This window comes from Sceloporus undulatus, chromosome 2 (assembly GCF_019175285.1).
Source record: "Sceloporus undulatus isolate JIND9_A2432 ecotype Alabama chromosome 2, SceUnd_v1.1, whole genome shotgun sequence".
NCBI classification, from domain to species: Eukaryota; Metazoa; Chordata; class Lepidosauria; order Squamata; family Phrynosomatidae; genus Sceloporus; species Sceloporus undulatus.
This window is the reverse complement of record NC_056523.1, coordinates 228,148,650-228,172,061: the sequence shown is the minus strand read 5'-3', so window position 1 is coordinate 228,172,061 and position 23,412 is coordinate 228,148,650. Positions and strand designations below refer to the sequence as shown.

The window sequence follows — 23,412 nt, the reverse complement described above, 5'->3', positions numbered from 1 at the left end:
TCAACAAATGTAAATTTTTCTGCCAGAGAGCCATGGTACTTCCTCAAAACACCAACCCCAGGATACCACTGGATGAAGTCAGGGATCCATTTGCACCACACAATTATAGTGCTGTTATTCCACTTTAACTGCCATGGTTCCATCGTATGGTGGAGGCACTGGGGGGCTCTCGTTGAGAATTCAAAATACCACTGCCTAATCTTCCAATCCAATTTTTCTCCCGGCAGAGATAGCTCCTGAGGGACCGAGCTTTCTAGACTCACGGGCCCCTGAAAAAAGACCCCTCCAGGAGGCTTCCTCTGGGACACAGCTCAGCAATGTCAAGGTACAAAAGCTCTCATGTGTGCTTGCAGTTTCGGAAAGTGCTTAAGGGTTAGAAGGGAAGACTTTTTAGGAGCAAAGGTTGGGATGAAGGTCTGCTGCAACAACACTCCATCTTGCCAGGATCTTTGTGGTCTGTGTCCTCTCACGACCCAGCCCCGTTGCTCCCCAGGCCAGAAGTTGGAAAGGTTTTCTTGGGAGGGTGGATAGGGGGAACTACAGCTCCCAGAACTCCCCAGCCTGCATGGGTTCAGTGAGGAATTCCTTAGTTTGTAGTCCAAAAGACATAACCTTTGCAGAAGATGCAGAAAGCTTCCAGAATTTGCCGGGAAAGTGCCATTGCTGGGCAACACAGGCTAGATGGACAGGATGCTCTGGCTTGGCACAATATAGCTTTTTATGCCCAAATGTTGTTCTCTACATGATACCTTTGATAGTAGAGAAGGATAGTGAACATTTTGCCACCACCCCCCAGATGTTTTGGACTTCAGCTCCCAGAAGTCCCAGATTGCATGGCCAAGGTAAGAGATGGTAGAAATCAAAGAAATAGCCATGTGCATCTGGAAAATCAATAATGTAAAGGGATCTTGTAGCACCTTTGAGACTCACTGAAACGTAGAAGATGGTAGCATGACCTTTTGTAGACTCGAGTCTACTTCCTAAGATGCATGTGGTTGTTTGGTAAGAGATGGTGTGTCATAGGCCTAAAAATCTGGAAGGCCAAAGGGTCCTAGGATTGTCAGAAGTAAGAATAAGATATATTAATCTCCCACATTCAAGAAATATCTCTATCTATCGGTCGGTCTATCTATCTATCTATCTATCTATCTATCTATCTATCTCCTGCAGGAATGTGCTAGCTCCTTACTGCTGTTTCTTTAGTAGTGCCGCTCTCACGACTTTCATAAAAAGAAAACGTTCTTTTTATTGATCTCTGCTCCCACCAATCTTCCACTAAGAACTACTACAGATATTAGGAGGATGCTTAGTTGTGTTGACCTGTACCTCCTATTCTTTTTCCCTCAGGGCCAGAATTACCAGCACTTGAGGTGTGAATGGTTACCAATGGTGTGGGTGTTAGGGATTGGGGTGGAGAGATATATTACTTTGTATGGTTCATGTGACCTGGCTCACTGGTATGAGTCATCTGACTGCTGTTGCACCTCTGTCACTTGGAGGAGAATTACCTTCTTCGGTTGTGGTCTCAGCTGGTGGGAAATGATGGGCCTGTCTTGCTTACACTGCTGTTAGGGAATCCCACCTAGGTGACCCTTAGCCTCTTCTAGTTTCATGGCAGCAGGGAAGAGACCCACCTTTCTGTGTTGATTCTCCCTTTCCCTCATCTCTAGGGTTTGCTGTGGAAACGCATCAGAGACAGAAAAGGTCGACTCCAGGCCAAGACTGATGCTTCGGTGGTGCTTGCTGTGAATGGTGATAGGTAGGCCCTGAAACCAGTTTACCTTTCACACAATGCTATGGAATTCTGGGAATTGTAGTTTGTTGTGGCACTAGAGGGAGCTCTGCTCGGACAAACCATCATCATTTAGTTGAGATGCTAAAGGTGATACTGGTTAGCCTGGAAGAGGGGTCTGTGAGGAATTAGTGCCCATTGGTTTCTCTGTAACCTTCTTCCTGGCTTTTTGGATAGAATATACTGTAGTTAATATTGATCAACACTATACTCCCCAATATTTTACAGATAAAAACCAGGACACATGTGGTCAAATAACATCAGAGTGTGGTCAAGATGGTGAAAGTTGTTAATGAGGAAGAGCACACAAGCCAGGAGAGGCAGTTTTCTTTTGCCTGAACCTACTGGTTCATGAAGAAAAGGCCTCCTGGATTAACTGAGTGCAAACTACTTCTGCACTTAGAATACTGCATGCAGCTTTTAAACTGCAAGTATACTGGGAAGGAAGTGGCTTTGGCAAAAATCACTGTGCAACGACACCTCCGATTTGTAGCTGTTCTGTCCCCCATCCTTTTCATTCATGGGATAAATCTGTGAATTACCTAGAAATCACACAAGTCTGTAGGGTGAATGTCAGTCCCAGGGCAGTTGAGCAATTTCTAGACACGTGGTGTCAATGTCTCCTCCTTCCCTTGTTCCCCCTTCCTTTAGCTATTCTGAAGCACCATAATTACCTTTAAAAAAAAATTATCCACTTATTGTATTTCTTTTTTTAAAAAAAACTTTTGAAGAGTTAGTTCGGGGCTGCAGAGCTCAGGAATTGTGCAGAACTAAGTGGGGACCCCTCCCCAAAGGTAGGGTATTAAGCAGGGAGGCAGGGTTAAGGGAGAGGTCAGAAAGAGAGTGCAATTGCAAGAGGTGAGGTGATAGCTGCCTAAAAGTGGTAAGTTTTTAATTTTTATTAAAAGCATGAGTGCTGTGAAAATGCAGCCATGTGCAGTAATGTCCTTAGTTGGCAGAATTGATGTAAACAGAGGATGAAGGGGGGAAACAGAAGAAGGAGAGAAAAATAGGGCCCTGTCTGCATGAGTAAGGGGGGCAGCTTGGAGTATCCTGGATCTGGAGCTATCCCAACCTCTCCCCATTACCTGGCAGTCCTTTCCCATGCCAAACAGCTGTCTGCACAGGGATCCTGCTGAACCACTTGACACATCCGCCACCACTGTGAGTCACTCGCTCCCGAAGTCAGAACAAGGTGCCCAGCCATGACGCGCGCCTTGTTCTGACCTTAGTGTAAGCGACTGGCAACAGCGGTGGACATGCCCAGTGGATCAGCGGGACACCTGTGCAGACAATTGCCCTAGCATGGGAATGAAGGCTCTGGATCATCCAAAGTAAGCAGTAAGTTTTTTAAAAAAAACTGTTGTAAGGGTGTTATACCTTGGTTCTGGTGCTGAACATCCCTGATATCACCCGGAAATTTTACAGCTGAACCTGGGTTTGGGCTATGCATTGTCCAAACAGGATACCACGAGAACAGGGGCGAAACAGGCCTTTTGGCTCATGCAGACCAGGCCTGGGGCATTTTAAAAGCAGCTGAAAAAGAGGGGGGACAGAGGATTAATTGGGACTGTCCCTGCCAAATCAGGACAGGTGGTGTACATGCAACTCTCACTTGACCCCTGTAAGGCCCAGTAGGGTTGTCCTATTTCTGTGTGGAGTTGTCCAATTCGGTACTGGTCCTACCAAGAAGATGGTGGGACAGAAGACAACAGCTTTGAGAAGAGACAAGCCTCAGAAACCATCTTCTGTTTCTAAACTGCAAGATTAGGGGCTGTGAGGTTTGTTTTTTTTTAAAAAACAGGGATGCTTGATGAAAGCTAATAGGATAGAACAGTGATAGTGAGCCTTTTAGAAGCCGAGTGCCCAAACTAAAACGCATCCCAGCACCAGATGTTATTCGGTGCTGGGGGATGGGACTTCCGGGGGGATGGGATTTCCCTGGTAGGACTTCTGCCTTCTGGGGGTGGGACTTCAGGGTGAGACATCCTCTCCCTGCCCTTTCAGGCCTCCAAGGGCACACTTGTTCCTCCTCTTCCTCACCCTCTGTGTGCCAGGGCAAATGGCTTTGTGTGCCATCTCTGGCACACATGCCATGGGTTCGCCATCAGGGGATAGAGTGATCTTGCCGTCGATGGTGATTGGCCTTGGTGTCTGCACCTACTCTATGCTGGTCCATCTGCTTACTTCTTCCAGGGAGGCCCTACCTAGCCCTACTGTTCTCTTGGACCTGGACACTGAGAAGGACATCCTGATACGCCCACTTCACAGCAGCCTCTTGGGACAACGGTACTGTTTTGAGGTGAGGGGTCCCCTGAGCCGAGAAGCTGCTTTCCCCCATTGTATTCAGAGAAGAGGCACAAAGGCTGAGGCCTTCTACAAAGCCTCCATTCCTAACCTCAGATGTTGGACAGTTGGCTTAGTGATAAAAGAATGGTTTGCACACACATTCAGGGATTCTCTGTTCCCATACCAGACAGTTTTGGTTATCACTGAAGGAGAGCCAGAGCCACAACAGGGGAAGTGAGGACAGAGCCTGCTCTGAACGAAGTTCTCTGCTCTCTTGCTCTCTCTCAGGTGCTGAGTGCAGGGGGACGGCGCTGCTTCAAGTGTGCTTCTGCTGCTGAGAGGACTCGTTGGATGGAGGACTGGCGCAGAGTGGTCCAGCCCAGTATGGTAAAAGCAGCCCCTTCTGTGCCTTGTATGCTCATACCAAGTACCTACTTCTTCCAGCTCTCTTTACTAATCATTTCCTGTGCATGAACTCATTTCCCCTTTTGTGTCCCTGCTACCCCCTGTATAATAAAACCATCTTCCTTGTTTTCTACTTCACATTATTCATTCATGTGGAACAGACACTCTGATCTCAACAGTTCACAGTTTATAGCAAAGTACTCAAAAGGAAAGTCACCTCTTCTTTCTAATGGCTTTTGCGCTCATGAGTCTCATTCTCTTTTCAACCATCTCCTGCCTGCTTGGGAACTCCCATCATTGTACTAATGCTCCTAGAATGCCCTGTCCCAAAATGGTTTCACATGCCAAAGAGGTCACACATACCATAGGTTCTCCACCACAGGTCTATATAATTGGCCCTCCACATTTGTGGCTTTGATCTTTGCGGTTTTGATTATTCACTTATTTGTTTAACATGTTTTCTCTATGAATTTCTAGGTCCTTCGGTGTGACTCTGTGGTTAACATCCACCAGAGTCCCACTGGAGGACCTAGAGATCCCTAGAAAGAACACTTATCTAGGCATTTGTGGGTCCTGCAGCACAATTCTATGGTCAACCTCTGGCTGATGTTGACCACAGACTTGCGCTGGAGGAACTAGAGATTCCTAGAGAGGTGTTAGGGAGCCCTGGTGACACAGTGGTTAAATGCCTGTACCACAGCCACAAGGTTGTGAGTCTGAGCTCAGGCAGGGCTCCAAGGTCCACTAAGCCTTACATCCTTTCGTAGGTTGCTAAAAAGAGTACCCAGCTTGTTGGGGGCAATTGGCTTATACATTGTAAACCATTTAGGAAGTGCTTACTTCACTAATAAGCAATATTGAAATGTGCTTGCTGTTGCTATTGTTCTCTCAGGTTCCAAAAACAGTTTGTTTGTTTTTTAAATGTGGTTATTCCACTTTCACAGGGGTCTTGTGCCCCTAACCCCAGAGAATGTGGAGGGCGCATTGTACAGTCGGCCCTTCTTATACACTGAATTTTTATACACAGATTCAAGCATACACGGTTTGAAAATGTTCCAAAAAAGGATAAATTTACCTTGATCTTCCATTTTTTTATAAGGGACACCATTTTGCTATGTCATTATATTTAATGGGACTTGAGCATACACGGATTTTGTTATACACGGGGGATCTTGGAACCAAACCCCAGCGTATAACAAGGGTCCACTGTATATGCATTTCCATCTCCATGAACCCAGTCCCTGTTGCCTGTACCTACTCGGGATAACTGGTATGCAAAATAATCTTATAGTACCTTTGAGACTAACTAAAAGAAAGAAGTTGGTAGCACGAGCTTTCATAGACATCAGCCTACTTCTTCAAACATATATCTGAGGAAGTAGGCTGAAGTCTACAAAAGCTCATACTACCAGCTTTTTTCTTTCAGCTAGTCTGAAAGGTGCTACAAGATCCTTTTGCATACTGATTTCCAGACCAACATGGCTATATCTTTCAATTCAGTGCAACAGGGTTTTTGTTTCATTCCCTCCTCTTTTAACTCTCCCCTTTCATCTTCCTCCTCTCCTTTCTCCACATCCCACACTTTAACTTACTCTCTGTGCCATCCTCTCAGGACAACTGCGAACGGACTGAACGCATGCTCAACCTTTGGGTGTATGAGGCCCGGAACCTAGCTCCTAAGAGACCCTACCTCTGCGAGCTGCGGCTGGACGGGGCCCTGTATGCTCGCACCACAACCAAGCCAGCCACCCCTGGTGGGACCATCTTCTGGGGGGAGCACTTTGACCTGAAGACTCTGCCCCCAGCTGAGGAACTGCATGTTTGCCTAGTGCAGGGGGAAGAGGGCCAGAAAGCAGCCAGCCTCATTACCAGTGTGGCCATTCCCTTAAAGGAGCTGGCTGTCATGCACCAGCCCTTGGAGAGGTGGTATCCTCTGGGAAGGAACAGACCAAACCTTCCCACCCTCCGCCTGCGAGGACGCTACTGCAGTGTCCGTGTGCTGCCCATTGTGCAATACAAAGAGTTTGCCGAGTATCTCACTTTCCATTATCAAGAGCTGTGTGCTGGGCTGGAACATAGCCTCAGTGCCAGGGACAAAGAGGAGCTGACCAGTGTCTTGGTGCGGGTCTTGCAAAGCACGGGCAAAGCCAAGGTATCTTTTCACTTACTTGTTAGTTGTGATTTATAAAACCTTACACATGTCCAGACTATCTGAAAAGCTATATGTCCACATATGAGCCTACCACAGTTTTAAGATCATCAGAGGAATGTTTCCCTACAACCATTTGGTGAGATCATAAGAGGCAGAGCCTTCTTGGTGGCTGTTCCCAATCTCTGGAACTCCCTTTCATGGGAAGCTAGCCTGACCCTTTGCCTGCTATCTTTTTGCCAGGAGGCAAAAATATTCTTATTTAAGCAAGATTTTTAATGCTTAAGCAGGGAAGGTTTTTTTTTTAAAAAATAATTTAATGCATATTTTACCTGTTTTTAATTTATGTATTTTTAAAACCAATTTTGTAGTGTTTTATAGTGCTTTAATGTGGTGCTTTTTACATTTGTGTCAAACTTTTTATAAACATTTTTAATGTGTTATGAAAGCCATCTTGAGTCTCAGCCGGGGAGAAAGAAAAATAAATCAATAAATAAAATAAATTACGGGCACCCAAGTTGAGAAGAGAAGCCTGGTCTATAGCACCCAAAATTTGGGGCTGGTTTCTTGCAGTTACATGGCTCATGGGCAGTTTCTACTGCCACCTATTCTTTCAATGTTAGAATGCCTCATGCTGTGGGCAGTTCCATTTCTCAATTGCAGGAATCCCATGGTCATTTTATAATAATAATAATAATAATAATAATAATAATATTCTGCTTAATTACTTGGAATCCAAGCGGATTACAACAATAAAAGAGAATACAGTTAAAATTCTAAAACCCCTATCCCTCCCCCCCCAGTATAAAAACATAGTAATACTAAAAAGAGACTAAACCAGACAGATATTAAAACAGTAGTATAAAATCACAGTTAAAATCAATGGAAGATTTGTTTAAAAAAAGGGGGGCTTTAAAGGTTAAAACCAACACTTTGTAACTTGCCCGGAAACTAACAGGCAGCCAGTGAAGGGATTTTAAAACTGGTGTAATGTGGGCAAATCTAGATGTGCCCGTAACCAGCCATGCTGCCATATTCTGTACCAGTTGAAGTTTCCAAACTTGACACAGAGGTAGCCCATGCAGAGCGCATTACAAAAGTTGAGCCGAGAGGTTACCAGTGCATGTACTACTGTTTCAAGGTCTTCCTGCTCCAGGAAGGGGCACAGTTGATGTATCAGCCAAAGCTGAAAGCAAGTGCTCCTGACCGTCACAGCCACTTGAGCCGTCAGATGGAAAGACGAGTCTAGGAGCACCCCCAAACTGCGGAGAGAGTCCTTCAGGGGAAGTGTGACTCCATCCAGAACTGGCTGACATAACTGCATTCCCAGATTGGGAGTCCCTATTACTAGTACCTCCGTCTTTCCTGGATTCAACTTGAATTGATTTTCCCTCATCCAGTCCATTACCGATTCAAGACAAGCATTCAGAGGAGAGATGCCTTCCTTAGTCACTGCATCAGTCTGAGACATAGAGAAATATATTTGGGTGTCATCAGCGTACTGATAACACCCCGCCCCATGTCTCCAGGTGATCTCACTCAGCGGCTTCATCTAAATGTTGAACAGCATTGGGGACAGAATCGTGCCTTGAGGGATGCCCGACCTGAGCTCCCTCTTGGCAGAATAGCTGTCCCCAAGTGACACTATCTGGCATCTACCCGAGAGGTAGGACCGGAACCACTGCCAAGCAGAGCCTCCGATTCCCAGCTCTCCCAGGCGTTCCAGAAGGATACCATGGTCGATGGTATCGAAGGCATTTACTGTATATAGCTATATGATGCAATTTGAATTTGCCATAGCTGCATCCAGCAGATTCCTAAGGATGTGTAGTTTGGTGACACACTAGACAGAGTGATCCCTGGTTGAATCCTAATGTGGTGATGGTTGTTGTTGTTGTGCCTTCAAATCATTTCTGACTTCTGGCAAGTCTAATGCAAACTATAGGGGTTTCTTAGCAAGATTTGTTCAGAGCAAGTTTTCCACTGCCATCTTCTGAGGTTAAGAGCATGTGACTTACCCAACATCTCCCAGTGGGCTTTATGGCTGAACTGGGATTCAGACCCAGTCTCCAGAGTCATAATCCAGTACTGAAACCACAACACCACATGGTTTCTCCTGGGCCTAAACATCATGAATATATCCCTGTGTCCCCCACATTATTATTATTAAGCTTTATTTACACAGCATTTTGGGTTACATGTTTTGATGTTTTTGCAGAGGGTTTTCTGGGAGGCTGATAAGGGCCCATAGCCCTCTACAGTTGCCCACCACCAACCTCTTCTTTATCCTACTATGTTATAGGATTTTTTGATTGATTTGGGTGTGGCAGAGCTGGACCGTTTTGATGAGCGAGAAGCATTGCTTTTCCGCGAGAACACACTTGCCACCAAGGCCATTGAAGAATACATGAAGCTGGTGGGAGGACCATACCTTCTGGCCACACTGAGTAAGTTGATAGAACAGCTGGCTGGCAAGAGGGGGGTTGTTGTTGTTGTTGTTGTGTGCACTCAAGTCTTTTCTGACTTATGCCCACCCCTGTCATGGGGTTTTCTTGCTGAGCTTCTTTAGGGGAGGGGTTGTGATTGCCATCCTCTGAGGCTGAGAGAGCATGACTTGCCCAAATCACCCAATAGGTTTACATGGCTGAGCCAGGGTTCAAACCCTGTTCTCCAAAGTCATAGCCCAAAACTCAAATCGCTACACCATGCTGGTTCTCTAAGAAGGGATTAGGAGCCTAGTATTTGCAGGAGGAACTAGTTAGAGAAGCTGGTGAGACACGCTAATGTCCTTTCTCTTTGTTTTGCCATTCATGCATGCTCTGTAAGAGATTCTAGAGGCAGCTGCTGTTTACCTTGCCTGTTGTAAGCATGAGGATTTGTTGGAAGAGAATCCCATTCTTTCTCAACTCAAGCTTTATTGGATTGGTTATTACATACATATTGCTGGAAGTTGACAGCAAAAGTGTATGTTTTCCCAGCCTTCCTTCACCATCTTTCTAATGCCTATGCAGCTGAAAAACTTTCAGCAGACAGAGGATGAGAAAAAAGGGGCTGTGCAGGTGTAAAAACATATTGTAAAATGGAGATTCTTTGTCAGAGGCTTTGTTAACTGAGGTATGCCTGTTTTTGAACTATTTTCTGCTGTTACTTCTTATAAACTGTTGCCACACCAGTGAATTTGAGCCAGAAAATGGACATCATTTTCTACAAAAGAGATTTGTACGGTTTCAGCATCTTTGTTTTAGTGTGAATGTGTCTTTGTAAGAACAAATTGCCACAACTATTTCCTTCTAGCCTTTTCTGCAGAAACTGAAATAAATAAATAAAACATACATTTATCCAGCCTTTACCTAGAATCCCAAGTGGCTAGTTTTCAAACTGCTGAGGGGTAGGCAACCTTTTTGAGCTGGGGGCCAGGTTGCTGTCCCTCAGACAACTGGGGGGCCGAACTCAAAATGGCGCCCGGAGCGGCGGGGGCAGCAATCGGCGGCAGGACCAGGCTGGGGCTGGTCCCAAGGCCTTGCCGGGCCAGATCCGGCCCGCGGGCCGTAGGTTGCCGACCCCTGAATAGAGCCTTATCACATTAAAAATGAACCTGGCAAGCAAGTGGTGAGAAGCGCATCAGACCATATCCATTCTCCTCCAGTTTTTTTCACAATTTTTAAAATTGATTATTTTTATACACAATATATACCACAAAGGTAAACAGCTTAATATAATCCTATAACATATAAAATCATCGTAATAGCCACCCCATTACCTTCTCCTTCCCCCACCATACTGTGCTTAGGGTTGATGTAGGTTAAATATGCAACAAACATATATTTCTCCAAATTTAACTGACATCACCTCTACCTTGGTGTCTGCATCATTGTTACATGTTTTTGTGTGTTAAGAGTTTAAGCTTAGTCCAGTTCCATTAGATCAGTGTCCTGTTGTTATCTCAGGCGGGATACAGACCGCGCGGAGCAAAAAAGAAGCTCCATTTAGGAGCTTCTTTTTGCGGCGCCTTTATGATGTCGTGAGGCGCCGCTGGCACATTTGCGATATCATAGGCGCCGCGACACGTCTGGACGCTATGCGTCCAGTACGTAAACATGGCGGCCCCCATGTGGAAGGGGCGCCGCCATGTTGTACGTATTCTATACGTACTAGGGTTAGGGGGGTGCAGAAGCACCGCCCCTTCCTAACCCTAGTACATATAGAAGACGTACTATATGGCGGTTTGTATCCCTCCAAGGTGTGTAATTCTATATGTACATTAAATGCAATATAAAGCAAAATGTTATCACTGTTAATAAATCGCAGTATAATAACTTCACCTCTTATCTCCTATTTTGATAATGTCATTATATACCATGAGACACTGAATAAAGTATCTCTACCAAATTATGACTGATTAATGTCATTATATTATCTTGTATTGTCATTTCTGTCAAAATTATTTAATACTGGATTCCATTCTTCTTTCCGAGTCTCAGTTGGTTTATCTCTAAGAAGGTGGGTAAATCTGTCCATGGCCATTGTATCTAACACTTTCAGTTTCCATTCTTCCAGCGATGGTATAGTCCCCATTTTCAAACCTTTCACGCAGGTAATCCGCGCATCGGATATTAAGTAAAGAATCCTGTCCATAATTCTTTACCTTCCACTATATTAAGAAGGAATAATTCTGGTTATAGATTGGTCTGTATTCCAAATATTGCTTGTATTGTTCTATGAATCTGTGACCAGAAGCGTTTTGCTTGCAGGCAAGTCCACCACAGGTGGAAAAAGGTGCCTGGCTTTGTTAGTACCACATTTCCAACAAGTTGGATCTCCTTTTTTGTTTATCTTCCCTAGTCTCTCAGGTGCCAAATATCATCTGTGAGCCATTTTATAAAAAATTTTCTTTAATATCCATGTTTAAAATAAATTTTAAGTCTGGGCCCCAGGCTCTTTCCCTTTTTTCTAGTTGAATTAGATGTCCAATGTTTTGGGCCCAGCTTTATCATGTATGGTTTAATTATTTCCTGTTCATTTTCTAATTTTAACAACATTTTATATATTTTCAAAATTGTTCCTTTGTTATTCCCCAAGAAAATTTCGTCCAATTGAGTCTTTTTATTGGTAATGCCTTCCAGCTTAAGATCCATTCTCCTCCAGTTTTAAAAGCGTGGTAGAGGGTTGTAAAAGTGTCCCTTTTGCCAAGTTGGAAACATCTATTTGGCAAAAGGGATGTTTTTACCTCTCTCTTCCATGCTTTTACAACTGGAACAGAACAAAAGTGCTTTGATGTCATCCAGAGACAGAAAAATAAGTGTGCTTCTCTCTCTTTGTCTGCTGGGTTTGTTTTTAATGCAGTAAGGCTCAAAGTCTTTTCTATATTGACTTAATAGCAAGACCTCTTTGGGTGATTATCTTTTAAATCATTTTGTCTGTTCATTCCCATCTTCAGAATTACTCTCAATCAGTTAGTTCCTGCTCCCTGAAAGACTAGACTTTGACTATCTACTTCCCATGATAAGCAAATTATTTTTGGAGCTAGCATCCTAAATAAATAAATATTTTAGGAGTTCTGTTAGAAATCTCCTTGATCTACCACTGAATTGTGGACCATGCTGCAATTTATGGATACCTTGACATAGCCTAGCTATGTTTGTGTGTGTGTGTGTTTGTGTTACAGGTGACATTGTTGCCCAGCCATGCTGTCTGGATGATAGCTGTGAGGTGGACCCCAGCAAATGTGCCTCGTGTGACCTTGTGAATAATCGCAGCAGCCTCCAGCATCGCTGTGAAGAAGTCTTCCGGAAGATTGTTGAGTCCATCCAGTGAGCATTTGAGCGGGAGGCACTGGGGGGGAACTCTCCTTGTTGGGTCTACCTGGGCTTTCTTTTGGTATCGGGAAACTAGGATGGGCTTCTCATTCCCAGACTGCTGGATCAGGAAGACCTCTTCCAAGATCAATTAAGCAGCCTGTAAGCAGCCTGTTTGTGAACATAAACTGTTAACATCACTTCCTGAATGTATACTGTATATGGGCTTTCTGATGGGTCAGGCAGATTCAGCATGTAATGTTAGGAAAAAGGAGTGTCTTTGGCCCTATACAGACAGCCAAAATAAAGCTGCTTCAAGTCGCTTTGGAGGTATGGTGTTTACATGATGCATGCATCCTAAGAGTCCGGAAGCTGCACTAAAGCTGCACTTCAGTCCTTAGGACTGGACTGTGGCTTTGGTGCGGCTTCTGGACTCTTAGGGCGCATGTATCATTGAAACACCATACTTCCAAAGTGACTCGAAGCAGCTTTATTTTGGCTGTCTGTATCAGGCCTTTGAGCATGTACAGAGTGCCAGTCCCTCACTAGAGTGCAGGTTGAGAAGCCCACCCTTACTGGAGATTATAAGGAAGGGTCTGCAGTAGAGGGGATTAAGTAATCAGTGAATTTATATTGTGATTGCATGCATCTCAGAGTTCCTATGGCATTTATCACATGGGAGGCAAACCACGCTAATCCTGTGGATAAACAGGGTTTAAATTCCGTGAATATTCTGCAAGAGTGAGATTGTTTTCAGACATGTTGAGGCACTTTGGCATTAACCCAACATTAATCCATGCAAAAAGCAGTGTAATTTTGCCACTTTTTGCACGGGTTAATGCCAAAGTTGTGCAACATTGTCTGAAAACAATCCCACTCTTGTTGGGAATTCATGGATTTAAACCTCATTTATCCATGGGATTTGGGCATTTCCCTTCCATGTGATAAACTCCTACAAGTTACCTTGTTGTTGTTGTTGTGTGCCTTCATTTCCAACTTATGGTGACCCTAACGCTATCCTATCATGGGGTTTTCTTGGCAAGTTTCTTCCAAGGAGGTTTGCTATTGCCTTCCCCTGAGGCTGAGAGAGTGTGACATGCCCAGAGTCACCCACTGGATTTTATGGCTGAGCTGGGAATTGAGCCTGGTCTCCAGAGTTGTACTCCAACACTCAAACCATTCATTCATGCATTTGGCAAATCAATATGTTAGTTGATCAACCTGCCAAATAGTCATGTGAAGTATCCAGAGAGGCTTTCCTTGGATCTATTAGTTTGCAGCTCCAGAATGTGTATGTAGCTTAGCTTTCATACTCTCTGTGCTACAATTGTAGATGAGTTGCAGTGAGGGTATGTGTGTGTACAGTTGGAATCTAAATGTCTCAAGGATATTCCAGGATCCTTTCCTGTATGTTCACCTATCTCTTTGAAAAAGGGAACTACAGTATCTTTATAAGGAAAAGCAGGGGGACAGTATTCCTGGGGTTGTCTCGGCAAAATTTGTTCAGGGGAGATTTGCCATTCTCTGAGGCTGAGAGGGTGTGCCTTGCCCAAGGTCACCCAGTGGATTTCCATGGCCACATTGGGAATTGAACCTTGGCCTCCAGAGTCAAAGTCCAAATGCTCAACCCACTACACCACACTACTGTATTAATATTAAATACAACCAAAAGGAAATCTTTAAGGCTACTTACACTTGGTTCTGATGGATCAGTATTGACTCCCGATCCAATCCTGGTATTCCTTTAGTCCCCGACAGGGCAAAATGGCTGCCTTAAGACCTATTTTCCCAGCCTAACATCCTGTTTTTTCTCTCTGCAGCTCCTTTCCAGCCGAGCTAAGCGAGGTCTTCACCGCCTGGCAGGAGGCATGCCAGTTGAGGGGCAAGCCTGGTATTGGCCAGCGACTCATTTCAGCATCCCTCTTCTTGCGTTTCCTCTGCCCAGCCATCATGTCCCCCAGCCTTTTTGGACTCACTCAGGCATATCCAGATGACGCCACCTCCCGCACCCTCACTCTGGTGGCTAAAGTTATCCAGAATTTGGCAAATTTTACCACGTAGGTAACTGGAGCCAGGAAAAGAGGTTCAGTGGGAAGCTTGGAATGGGCTTTTGATACCAGTCTGTAGTCCAGACTGATTTTTGCCTCGTCGGGTTGCCATAATTCTCTACTATAAACCGGGACAAAATGTAGGACACAATATAGACCAAAATGGAGGGCATTTAAGAAAAATGGAGGACTTTAAATGTCCTCCATTTTGGTCTAAATTTTGTCCCGGTTTATAGTAGAGAATTATGGCAACCCTATTTTTGAGGAACAAGTCAGGTTGGTCATTAAGGCATTGGCATCAGTATGTGTGCATGGGTTCCTCTGTGCATATAGAATGCATGATATTGAAGAGACTATTATACTTCAAATGTTTATGACTTGGTTTAAAAATAATTTTTTAAAAAGGCATTTATGCATTTCGCTTAAAACACATCTTCCAGACTAAAGTGTGAATTTTCATGATATTCTTCTTATATATTTTCAAGTTTTTCCAATTGTTGTTGCTTCCACATCCATTCATCCCATTTTGTTTGAGGGGAGGCTATTTTAGCAGTATCTTGGATCTGCAGTAGGACTCTTCCACACATTTTCCAAAAACTGGGGTGTGGTTCACTCAGGTGATCCTAAGAGCGTAATTTTTCTCTTTTCTGCCTTAGATTTTTAAAAAATGTTTTAGAGTCATAGAGTACCATTTCATTGATGTACCATAGTACCACCACTCTAAAAATAAATTTAAAAGAAGAAGTGAGGAGGAACATATTCTTATGATTTGGCTTGGAATTAAAAGGCAAAGCCCTGGAGGGTGAGAATGAAATGTTTCAGCTTGTCCTAGGAATTCACAGAAAAAAGTTCTGGACAACAGATACAACATTTGGATATATATATATAACCCAAGTACTATACAACAGCAGTAGAATATCCTATTAACATATTTGATCACATCTGGAAGAGCCATTAGTTAAATACCTGAAATGAACAACAAGTGAGATGTTTATTTGTTCAGTACAATGGAAATTTAATTATTCAAGATTATTTTGTAAGAAATCTCTCTCTCTGGCTTTACTTCGTGAACAAAGATTCAGGAAGGACTCATCCTGCGCTTTCTACAGGCGCGTTGATGACTAAAAAGGCCAATCTGAGATAAACAAGTCTGGTTGCAGAAAGCACAGCAGAAAGTCTCCTTGGCTGATGTTTCCGGGTTGTGGTTCTTTCCGCGTTGTAGTTTCTCTTCAAGACTCATTCGGCATGAGCTTTCAAAAAAGGCTGCAGCATCGTGGATAATGCGTTTCCATGCCTCCCGATGCGAGGCCAGGGAGGACCGTTGTTGGTGATCAATTTGGCCGAGCCTGAGGTGTTGTTTCAGGGAGTCCATGTATCTCTTCTTTGGAGCACCCCTCTTATGCTGACCTGTGGCGAGTTCACCGTAGGATACTATTTTTGGGAGGCAATGGTCCTTCATCCTAGAAACATGTCCTGCCCAACGCAGTTGTGTTCTCAATAGCATGGCCTCAATGCTGGTGATCCCTGCTTGCCCAAGGACAGCAACATTCATCACATAGTTGGTCCAGTGTCTATTTAGAATTGTGAGTAAATAGCACTGATGAAAGCGTTTGAGGAGTCATAGGTGTTGACAATAGGTGACCCATGTTTCAGACCCATAAAGGAGAATAGACAATTGAATCTATAAACACTGATTTTTGTGCTTCACCTCAGGTGTTTTTTTCTCCAGGCTCTTTTGTGAAGCCTTCCAAATGCACTATATGCCTTTGCTAATCTGTGATCGATCTCTTTATCAATCTTGGTGTCTGAGGAGATGATGCTTCCCAGGTAGGTGAACTGCTGGATGGACTTAAGCACAGATTTGCCTACAGTGATGTGGGCAATTTATAATGTTTTCTAATTCTTGGCCTCTTCTTTTGTTAAGTTCTTAGATAAGAGTGTTGTTTTCTGATGGTTAACTTTGAATCTTGCCACCTTGCCAAATTCTTCTATCTTGTTAAACACATATTATGCTTGTGTTATGGGATCTTCTAGTACAATCACCACATCATCCGCATAAGATTTCATCTTATAATTGTATCCTTTGATTTTGGTACCTCTTATCTCGGGATTCTTTCTTATTTTGTGGATCAATACTTCCAAAACCAAAATAAAGAGCAGAGGGAACAATGGGCATCCTTGACACATTCCTTTTTAAATCGTGTTGAAGTCTGCCTGTTAATTATAATCTGTGCTTTCTCTTCTTCGTATATTCTTTTTATCCATGTTTCAAAGTTTTCACCTAAATCCATCCTTCGCATAATTTCAAACATACAATTCCAGTTTACGCTATCGAACGCTTTTTCTGCGTCTAGAAAAATCAATCCTAATTTTTGATCATTGTTCCGTTCATAATATTCCAATATATCCATCACAAATCTAATATTGTCTTTTAATTGTCTTTTCAATAAAAAACCAATTTGTTCTCTTTCAATATAATCCTGTAATGTTAATTTAAGTCTGTCTGCCAATACTGTAGTAAAAATTTTGTAGTCTGTATTTAGCAGGGAAATTGGCCTATGATTAGTTACATGTTTAATGTCTTTTCCTTCTTTGGGGATAACTGTAATATTCACACTTTTCCATGATTCCAGAATTCCTTTTTCTTTTATGTCATTAAAAGTTTTTAAGAGAGGTGTTTTAATTTTGTCTATGAATTTTTTATAGCATGTTGCGGTGAATCCATCTGGACCCAGTGCCTTATCAGTTTTCAGTTTATGTATTGCAGCTATCACCTCTTCTTCTGTTATTTCAGCGTTTAATATCTCTTTTTGGTTTTTTGAATTTTTTTAAATTTCTTGAAGATCTAAGTAATTTTGTATATTTTCTAATTGTATTTCTTCCTTCTTGTAAAGTTGTGTGTAACAGTCCCAAAAGGCTTTTTCTGTTTGTTTCTGTTTGTAGAGAATTTCATTTTCAGTGGCAACTTGTACAAACAATATCTTTTGTCTTTCTTTTTGTAGTCTATTCGCTAGCCATTTCCCACATTTATTCGCTTTTTCTAAATAATTTTGTTAATTTCCTTTCCACCTCTTCTGAAATTTTGGTTTCCATTTGTTTTCTCAGTCTCTTAAATAGTTTGTCCTTTCGATCATTTGTGGGGTCCTTATTAACCTCCAGCTCTGCTTGTCGCAACTCTGCCTTTAGTTGTTTCAGTTCCTTTTCCCTTTTACGTTTTACCGTCACTCCTCTTTGTATTAAAAGGCCCCTGATCACTGCTTTACTGGTGTCCCAGATAATGTTATATGATGTCTCTGTATTTATATTTTCTTTGAAAAAATTTTAAAGGTTTGTTTGACTTTTAGTGAAAAATTCAAATCGTTTAGAAGAGAATCGTTAAGACACCATGAACATTTCTTGAGTTCAAAATCTATATGCAGAAATATCAAATTATGGTCTGACACCAACTTCGGCAATATGTCCATCTTCTTAACCCTTGGCAATAGAGATTTAGAGATCCAAAACATATCTATCCTGGAAGTTGATTTGTGTGTTTCAGAAAAAAATGTATGGTCATGTGGACATATGATCATATGTCAACCTCCAGACATCCTTGAGGTCGAATTCTTTTGTCATTTCAAAAAACGAAGCTGGGAGTTTTCCTTGGTGTTTCCTGATTTTTATTATTATTATTATTATTATTATTATTATTTGATCTGTCTTTTGTTGGATTTACCATTCCATTGAAATCACTCAAAAATATCAAGTTTTCACTTTCCAGATCGGATTTTTTTTTTAATTGTTTTTCTTCCAGGAGTGCATAGATTCAAAATAGCAAAATCTTTCCCCCATCATATTGTATTTCAATAACAAGATAGTGCCCATTGTCATCTTTACAAACCTCAGTTGCTGTATATCAGTCATTTATATGCATCACTATGCCACTCTTTCTTTTTTGGTTTGCAGCAACAAAAGCATTGACCCAATCTTGGATTTCTCAAATAATCTACCTCTTTTTGTTTAATTTTTATTTCTTGTAAACATATCACATCCAGTTTTTTTTGTTTTGTTTTTTGTCAAATAATGAAAAAAATTACTCTGTTTGAACTTTGAATTCAGTCATTTTATGTTCCAGGATCCAATTTTCATAGTCATTTCAAATTTTTATATTAAATTATATAGGTTACTTAAGTTTCCTTAAGTGTTCTTCAAAAAATTAGAATCTTTCTTCCCTTTCCTCTCTTGTCTCCTGTATTTCTAATTCTCCTTCTTCCTTGTCTTTGTCTTGGTCCTCATCTGTCAGTTCCGGTGTGGATTTTCCACTTGTTTCTCCTTCTCCTTCTTCTTGTTTTTTCCTAGTTTCTCTTCTTGTCGTTCTTCTGAATTCATCTTGGGGTCCTTTTTCTTCTTCTTTTCGTAATTTTCTCAGAAAGTCTTTTGCCTTTTGAACTGTATTTATTCTGATTCTCTTATCTCGATACAAAACCGAGACTCCTTCAATCCTCTCCCAAGAAAAGGAAATGAATTGAGTAGTTCTGTAGTCAGGAATCTGTATGCTTGTCTCCTTCTCAAGACTTTGAGTGGGATATCTTTGTAGACTTTAGTAAATGAATCTTCAAATGTTTAGTCTTGAATGTAGCTTTTCTGAATAACTTGATCTCTCCATTTTGATTTATAAAGGATATCACCACGTCTCGTAGAAGTTTCTTTTCTCTTGCCACAGTAGAATTAACACGAAATATACGAGCAACGGCTAAGTCCATTTCTTCGCTAGATATTTCAGTGTAATTCGCTAATAGTAAAACAATCATTTTGTGGAGCTCTTCCTTGATAGTCTCTGGAACTCCTCTCAGCTTTAAACATCATTCTCAATAATGAATTTCTTGGAGCAAAATCTTGTTCTCATCGTTCTTTTGTGTGTCTTATATTTCTTTGGTAGTGTTTTATAACTCTTCTGTCTTGGTTTTCAGATTTTTTGGTTTCTGTCTGCAGTCCTTCTTTATCTTTTGTGATTTTATCTAGTTTTTTTTACTGAAACTATTATGTTCCCGATGCATATCATCCTTTTCTTCTTTCCTTGAAGCTTTAAGTTCTTGATGAATTTCTGTTTGCATTTACTCTTTAAATTTTTTAAATTCCTCTAAAAAATAAGTGTGAGATCTGGTGGCTTATCTGTTGAGCCTCTCCTTTGAGGCAAAGGATTTGATTGAAAAGGTTTTTTCTGAGAAGCTGCCATCTTACAGTCCAAAAGTAAAAAGAGAGTGTTGCACAATCGTAAGTACACTGACAAAAATCAATTGTTGGTTAAGTATTATCGACACATACACAATTCACTATTATACCACCACTGTTCACTTATTTTATCCGTAATAAAATAAAGAATAGAAAAATCTCTCAAGTTTACCGTGAAAATTTTGAAGTTTTCATAAATTTTCCAACAAATTTCTCTGAAAATTTCAAATCCTCTTAAATCTCATGTACAAGCAGACCAGCATAGACGAATAAACACAAAAACCAAAAAACTCAAAGAATGATCAAATTTTCAAAATTTTGGAAATTTCATGAACATTTCCCAAAATTTTAGTTTTTCCAAAATTTCCAAATCTCTCTACATTGAGATTTGTAAAGAGATAAGCATGAATGATATCAAAAAAATCATTGACAGGAAATTTTAGCTAAAATTTTCACAATTTTCCAATTTTCAGAATTGTCCAAAATTTTGGTAAAAATTCAAATTTTAAATCTTCAAAAATCTCATATATTAGTGGACAGAAATGAACAAATATGGAGGCAAACCAGTAAAATCCCAATATTATCAAATTTCAATTTTTAAAAAATTTCTCCAAAATTTCACAAAAATTCAGATTTCCCCAAAGTATCCAAATTCTCTATTAATATCAGTTATGGAATCTCTTTTTACTCAAGTCTCTCTATTTTTTAATTTACACAAAGATAAGCATAAGTGGTGCCAATAAAATGATTAGTCTATCTAGTTCATAAGTCAGCCAAAGTTTTTAAGGAACTTCACCACTACCATCCAATCTTAGTGTAATTTGCTTCTATCCATCTTCCTTCGGTCGTCCTTTTAGTGAATCATAGGCAACTAAGAGATAACAACAATATCAATTCTGTCATCTCCTCTACCTGTCCTCCTTCCATCGCACACTTTGTGGTCTGACAAATTAAGAGCAACTCCAAACTAATCTCAACTGTTGTCTCCCCCAACCGTCCTCGTTATGTTGCACTCTTTGTAGTTCAAAAACAAACTGAAAACAATTCCAAATAGGCCTCAATAGTCATCTCCACCCGTCCTCTTTCCGTCTTTGTGGATCAAGCACCAAATTTTAAACAATTGCCAGAGTCTCACATTTTTTCTCCTGTTTCTCCTCTCCGCCTCATCTCACACTTCTCAGTCCAAAAAGAAAAATTGCAAGTGCACCCGACTTCTTTCCTTCACGCTTCCAAGTTCCCTTCAGTCCTCATCTTATGGTCCAAAACAAAACAAAACAAAACAAAACACTTAGATTCCACTCTGCTTTCACCTTTTCTGTTTTTGTACCGTACTCTCTGTGTTCTCAAAAGTAAAAATAATAATAGCACTTCACCACTTGCCTCCTTCCATTACCTTCCTTGCGTTAATCTTGTATTAGTCCCATATGGCGGTCGCCATTTTCAGTCTACTCTAATTACATTGTTCAAAGAGCGGTTCCCAAAAATGGCTAGTTCTTTTCTCCTTGGTCGCTTCTTTAACTAAAAGAAAAAGAAAAAAAGACTAAATATCTTCTAGTTGTTCTTTTAACTTATTAGGGCCCACTATCCAGTATCTTTGTTAAAGCTTTGTAGATCCTGTTCTCTCCCTCCTCCCCTCCCCACTTTTCCAAGTGAGGATGAAAAAAGGTAAAAAGAACGGGTCTATTAGTTTTATGTGAACTTTATGTCCCTTCTAAGAGTCCAGAGAGGTTGTGTTGAGCTTGACTCAAAAGCTCATTTACACAACAAAGCAACTAAATCTAAAAAAAACCAAAACAGCTGGCTAGGCTCAGTGCAGTAATAGTTGCTATTAGCAAGCTTAGCTGCTCTGTGGTCTGTATTCCCCTCGGCGGAGGAGAACCTCCTGGTTCTACCCCCTGTTGGTGCTTCCAAACCCCCATCGAGCCCCATGCCCCAATCCCTTTGCCAAGATTGGGGGGGGGGCAAGGAATAAATCCTTACTTTCCCACTAATGCGATTGCCTCAGCAGGAGCTCTATCCAAAGGTGACCTCTTGCCCCGCCGTCGCCGCCGGACGTCTGAGATCTTTATTTTTGGAGGGAAATATGTAGGACGGATAATATCTGTATTCTTTGTTCTTAAGAACACAGTACCAGCAGGAACTTGTAACCATTCCCTCCTTCGATCAGCAGTGCCAGTGGTGCCCAGAGCCAACATGTGATTCCGCAAAGCTCAGCCATAGCATGATATTAATTTGGCATTCTCTTTCGTGCAGATTTGGGGAGAAGGAGACCTACATGGGTTTCATGAATGAGTTTCTGGAGCGCAACTGGGGCACCATGAAGTCATTCCTTAGCAGTATCTCAAGTCCTGGCAGTGTCATCCACATGGTTGCCTTTGATGACTCCATTGACCTAGCCCTGGAGTTATCTATCCTGCACTCACTGCTCTGCAACATCTTCTCGTCTGTGGAAGAGGTACTATTAACTGCTTCTGTCTGACTATGTAGGCATCCTCCACATGATGGGCTTGCCTACCTCATACATGGTGGGAGGGGGAAAGGCATGATTAGAATGGCACTCCAGTCTCCTGACTACCTCATTGCCTCATGGTTGGGATGCAAAGTTGTTAGAATATATTTGCATTCACCTGTCCCGCCTTAAATAGATAAGAACTCTCTCCCTCTTTCTCATTCTATCCATCATGTGACTCCTGTCACTCAATCTTGGAGGCAGTTTAATAGCTCTCTTCCAAGATTCTAAACTGCTAGTAACTGCAGTCATCAGTCAGTAAGCAGTAGCTTGTCCCATATTCCTGCTATCTAAAAAGATGGTGAGATTTTTTCTCCTTACCCAAACCATCACCAATTAGATTATGATGTTTATCACACTATGCTCTTAAAGAGGTACTATTCCAGTGTGACTCCTCTAGCAGCCTCCTGGTGCATGCTGGGATTGGCAGTTTTAAGGAGCTGAACTTCTCTGCCTGAGAATTCTAAATACCCCTCCTTAAAACTGCCAATCCCAGCATGCAACAGGAGGCAGCTAGAGGAGTCACACTGGAATAGTACCTCTTTAAGAGCTCGTCTGATAAACACCTATGTTTTAGTTATTTTATGTTCATATTTATTAAAGCCATTATTGTTTAGTTTTTTTGGGATATGTGGCCATGTTCTAGAAGAGTTTCTTCCTGACATTTTGCCAGCATCTGTGGCTAGCATTTTCAGAGAATGCTTGCCTGGAAAGGAGTTGGGTATAAATATACTGTGTGACCTGGGAAGGCAGGAGTGATTTGCATGTGTATTGTTCTGTTGTTAATGGCAGGCCTCAGGGTCTGCAAAAGAGGATTAGTGTCTGCTTGATTAGTGCTCATTGTCTGCTAGGAAACCCCTGACTCTGGGAGATTTCTCATTTGCATTTGTTGAGTCTTCATCTTGCTATTTTTCAGGACTGGTAGCCAAACCTTGTTTACTTTAAGGGTTTCCTCTTTCCTGTTGAAATTGTCCAGGTGTTTGTGGATTTCAATGGCTTCCCTGTGCATCCTGACATGGTAGTGGTTGGCATGGTCCAGAATTTCAGTGTTTTCAAACAACAATTTTTCGTCGAGTATGGACGGTTTATAACATATTCTGCTACTGCTGATTTTTCTGGCTGACCCAGTCTGCAGTGTCTCTTGTGTTCCTTGATTCTTGTTTGCACACTGCGTTTGGTGGTCCCTATGTAGACTTGTCCGCAGCTGCATGGTA

The 23,412-nt window shown here is 41.8% G+C and overlaps 1 protein-coding gene across 1 annotated transcript in view; it reads left to right on the top strand.

The window, feature by feature from the left end:
- RASAL3 (RAS protein activator like 3) overlaps positions 1-23,412 on the top strand; it is a 67,501-nt gene that overhangs the window by 29,569 nt on the left and 14,520 nt on the right. Inside the window, exons 5-13 of the mRNA XM_042447729.1 lie at positions 228-325; positions 1,671-1,759; positions 3,989-4,094; positions 4,370-4,468; positions 6,099-6,638; positions 8,938-9,082; positions 12,301-12,445; positions 14,251-14,487; positions 21,943-22,144. Coding sequence (XP_042303663.1) covers positions 228-325; positions 1,671-1,759; positions 3,989-4,094; positions 4,370-4,468; positions 6,099-6,638; positions 8,938-9,082; positions 12,301-12,445; positions 14,251-14,487; positions 21,943-22,144 — 1,661 coding nt within the window. The remainder of the gene's footprint in view (positions 1-227; positions 326-1,670; positions 1,760-3,988; positions 4,095-4,369; positions 4,469-6,098; positions 6,639-8,937; positions 9,083-12,300; positions 12,446-14,250; positions 14,488-21,942; positions 22,145-23,412) is intronic.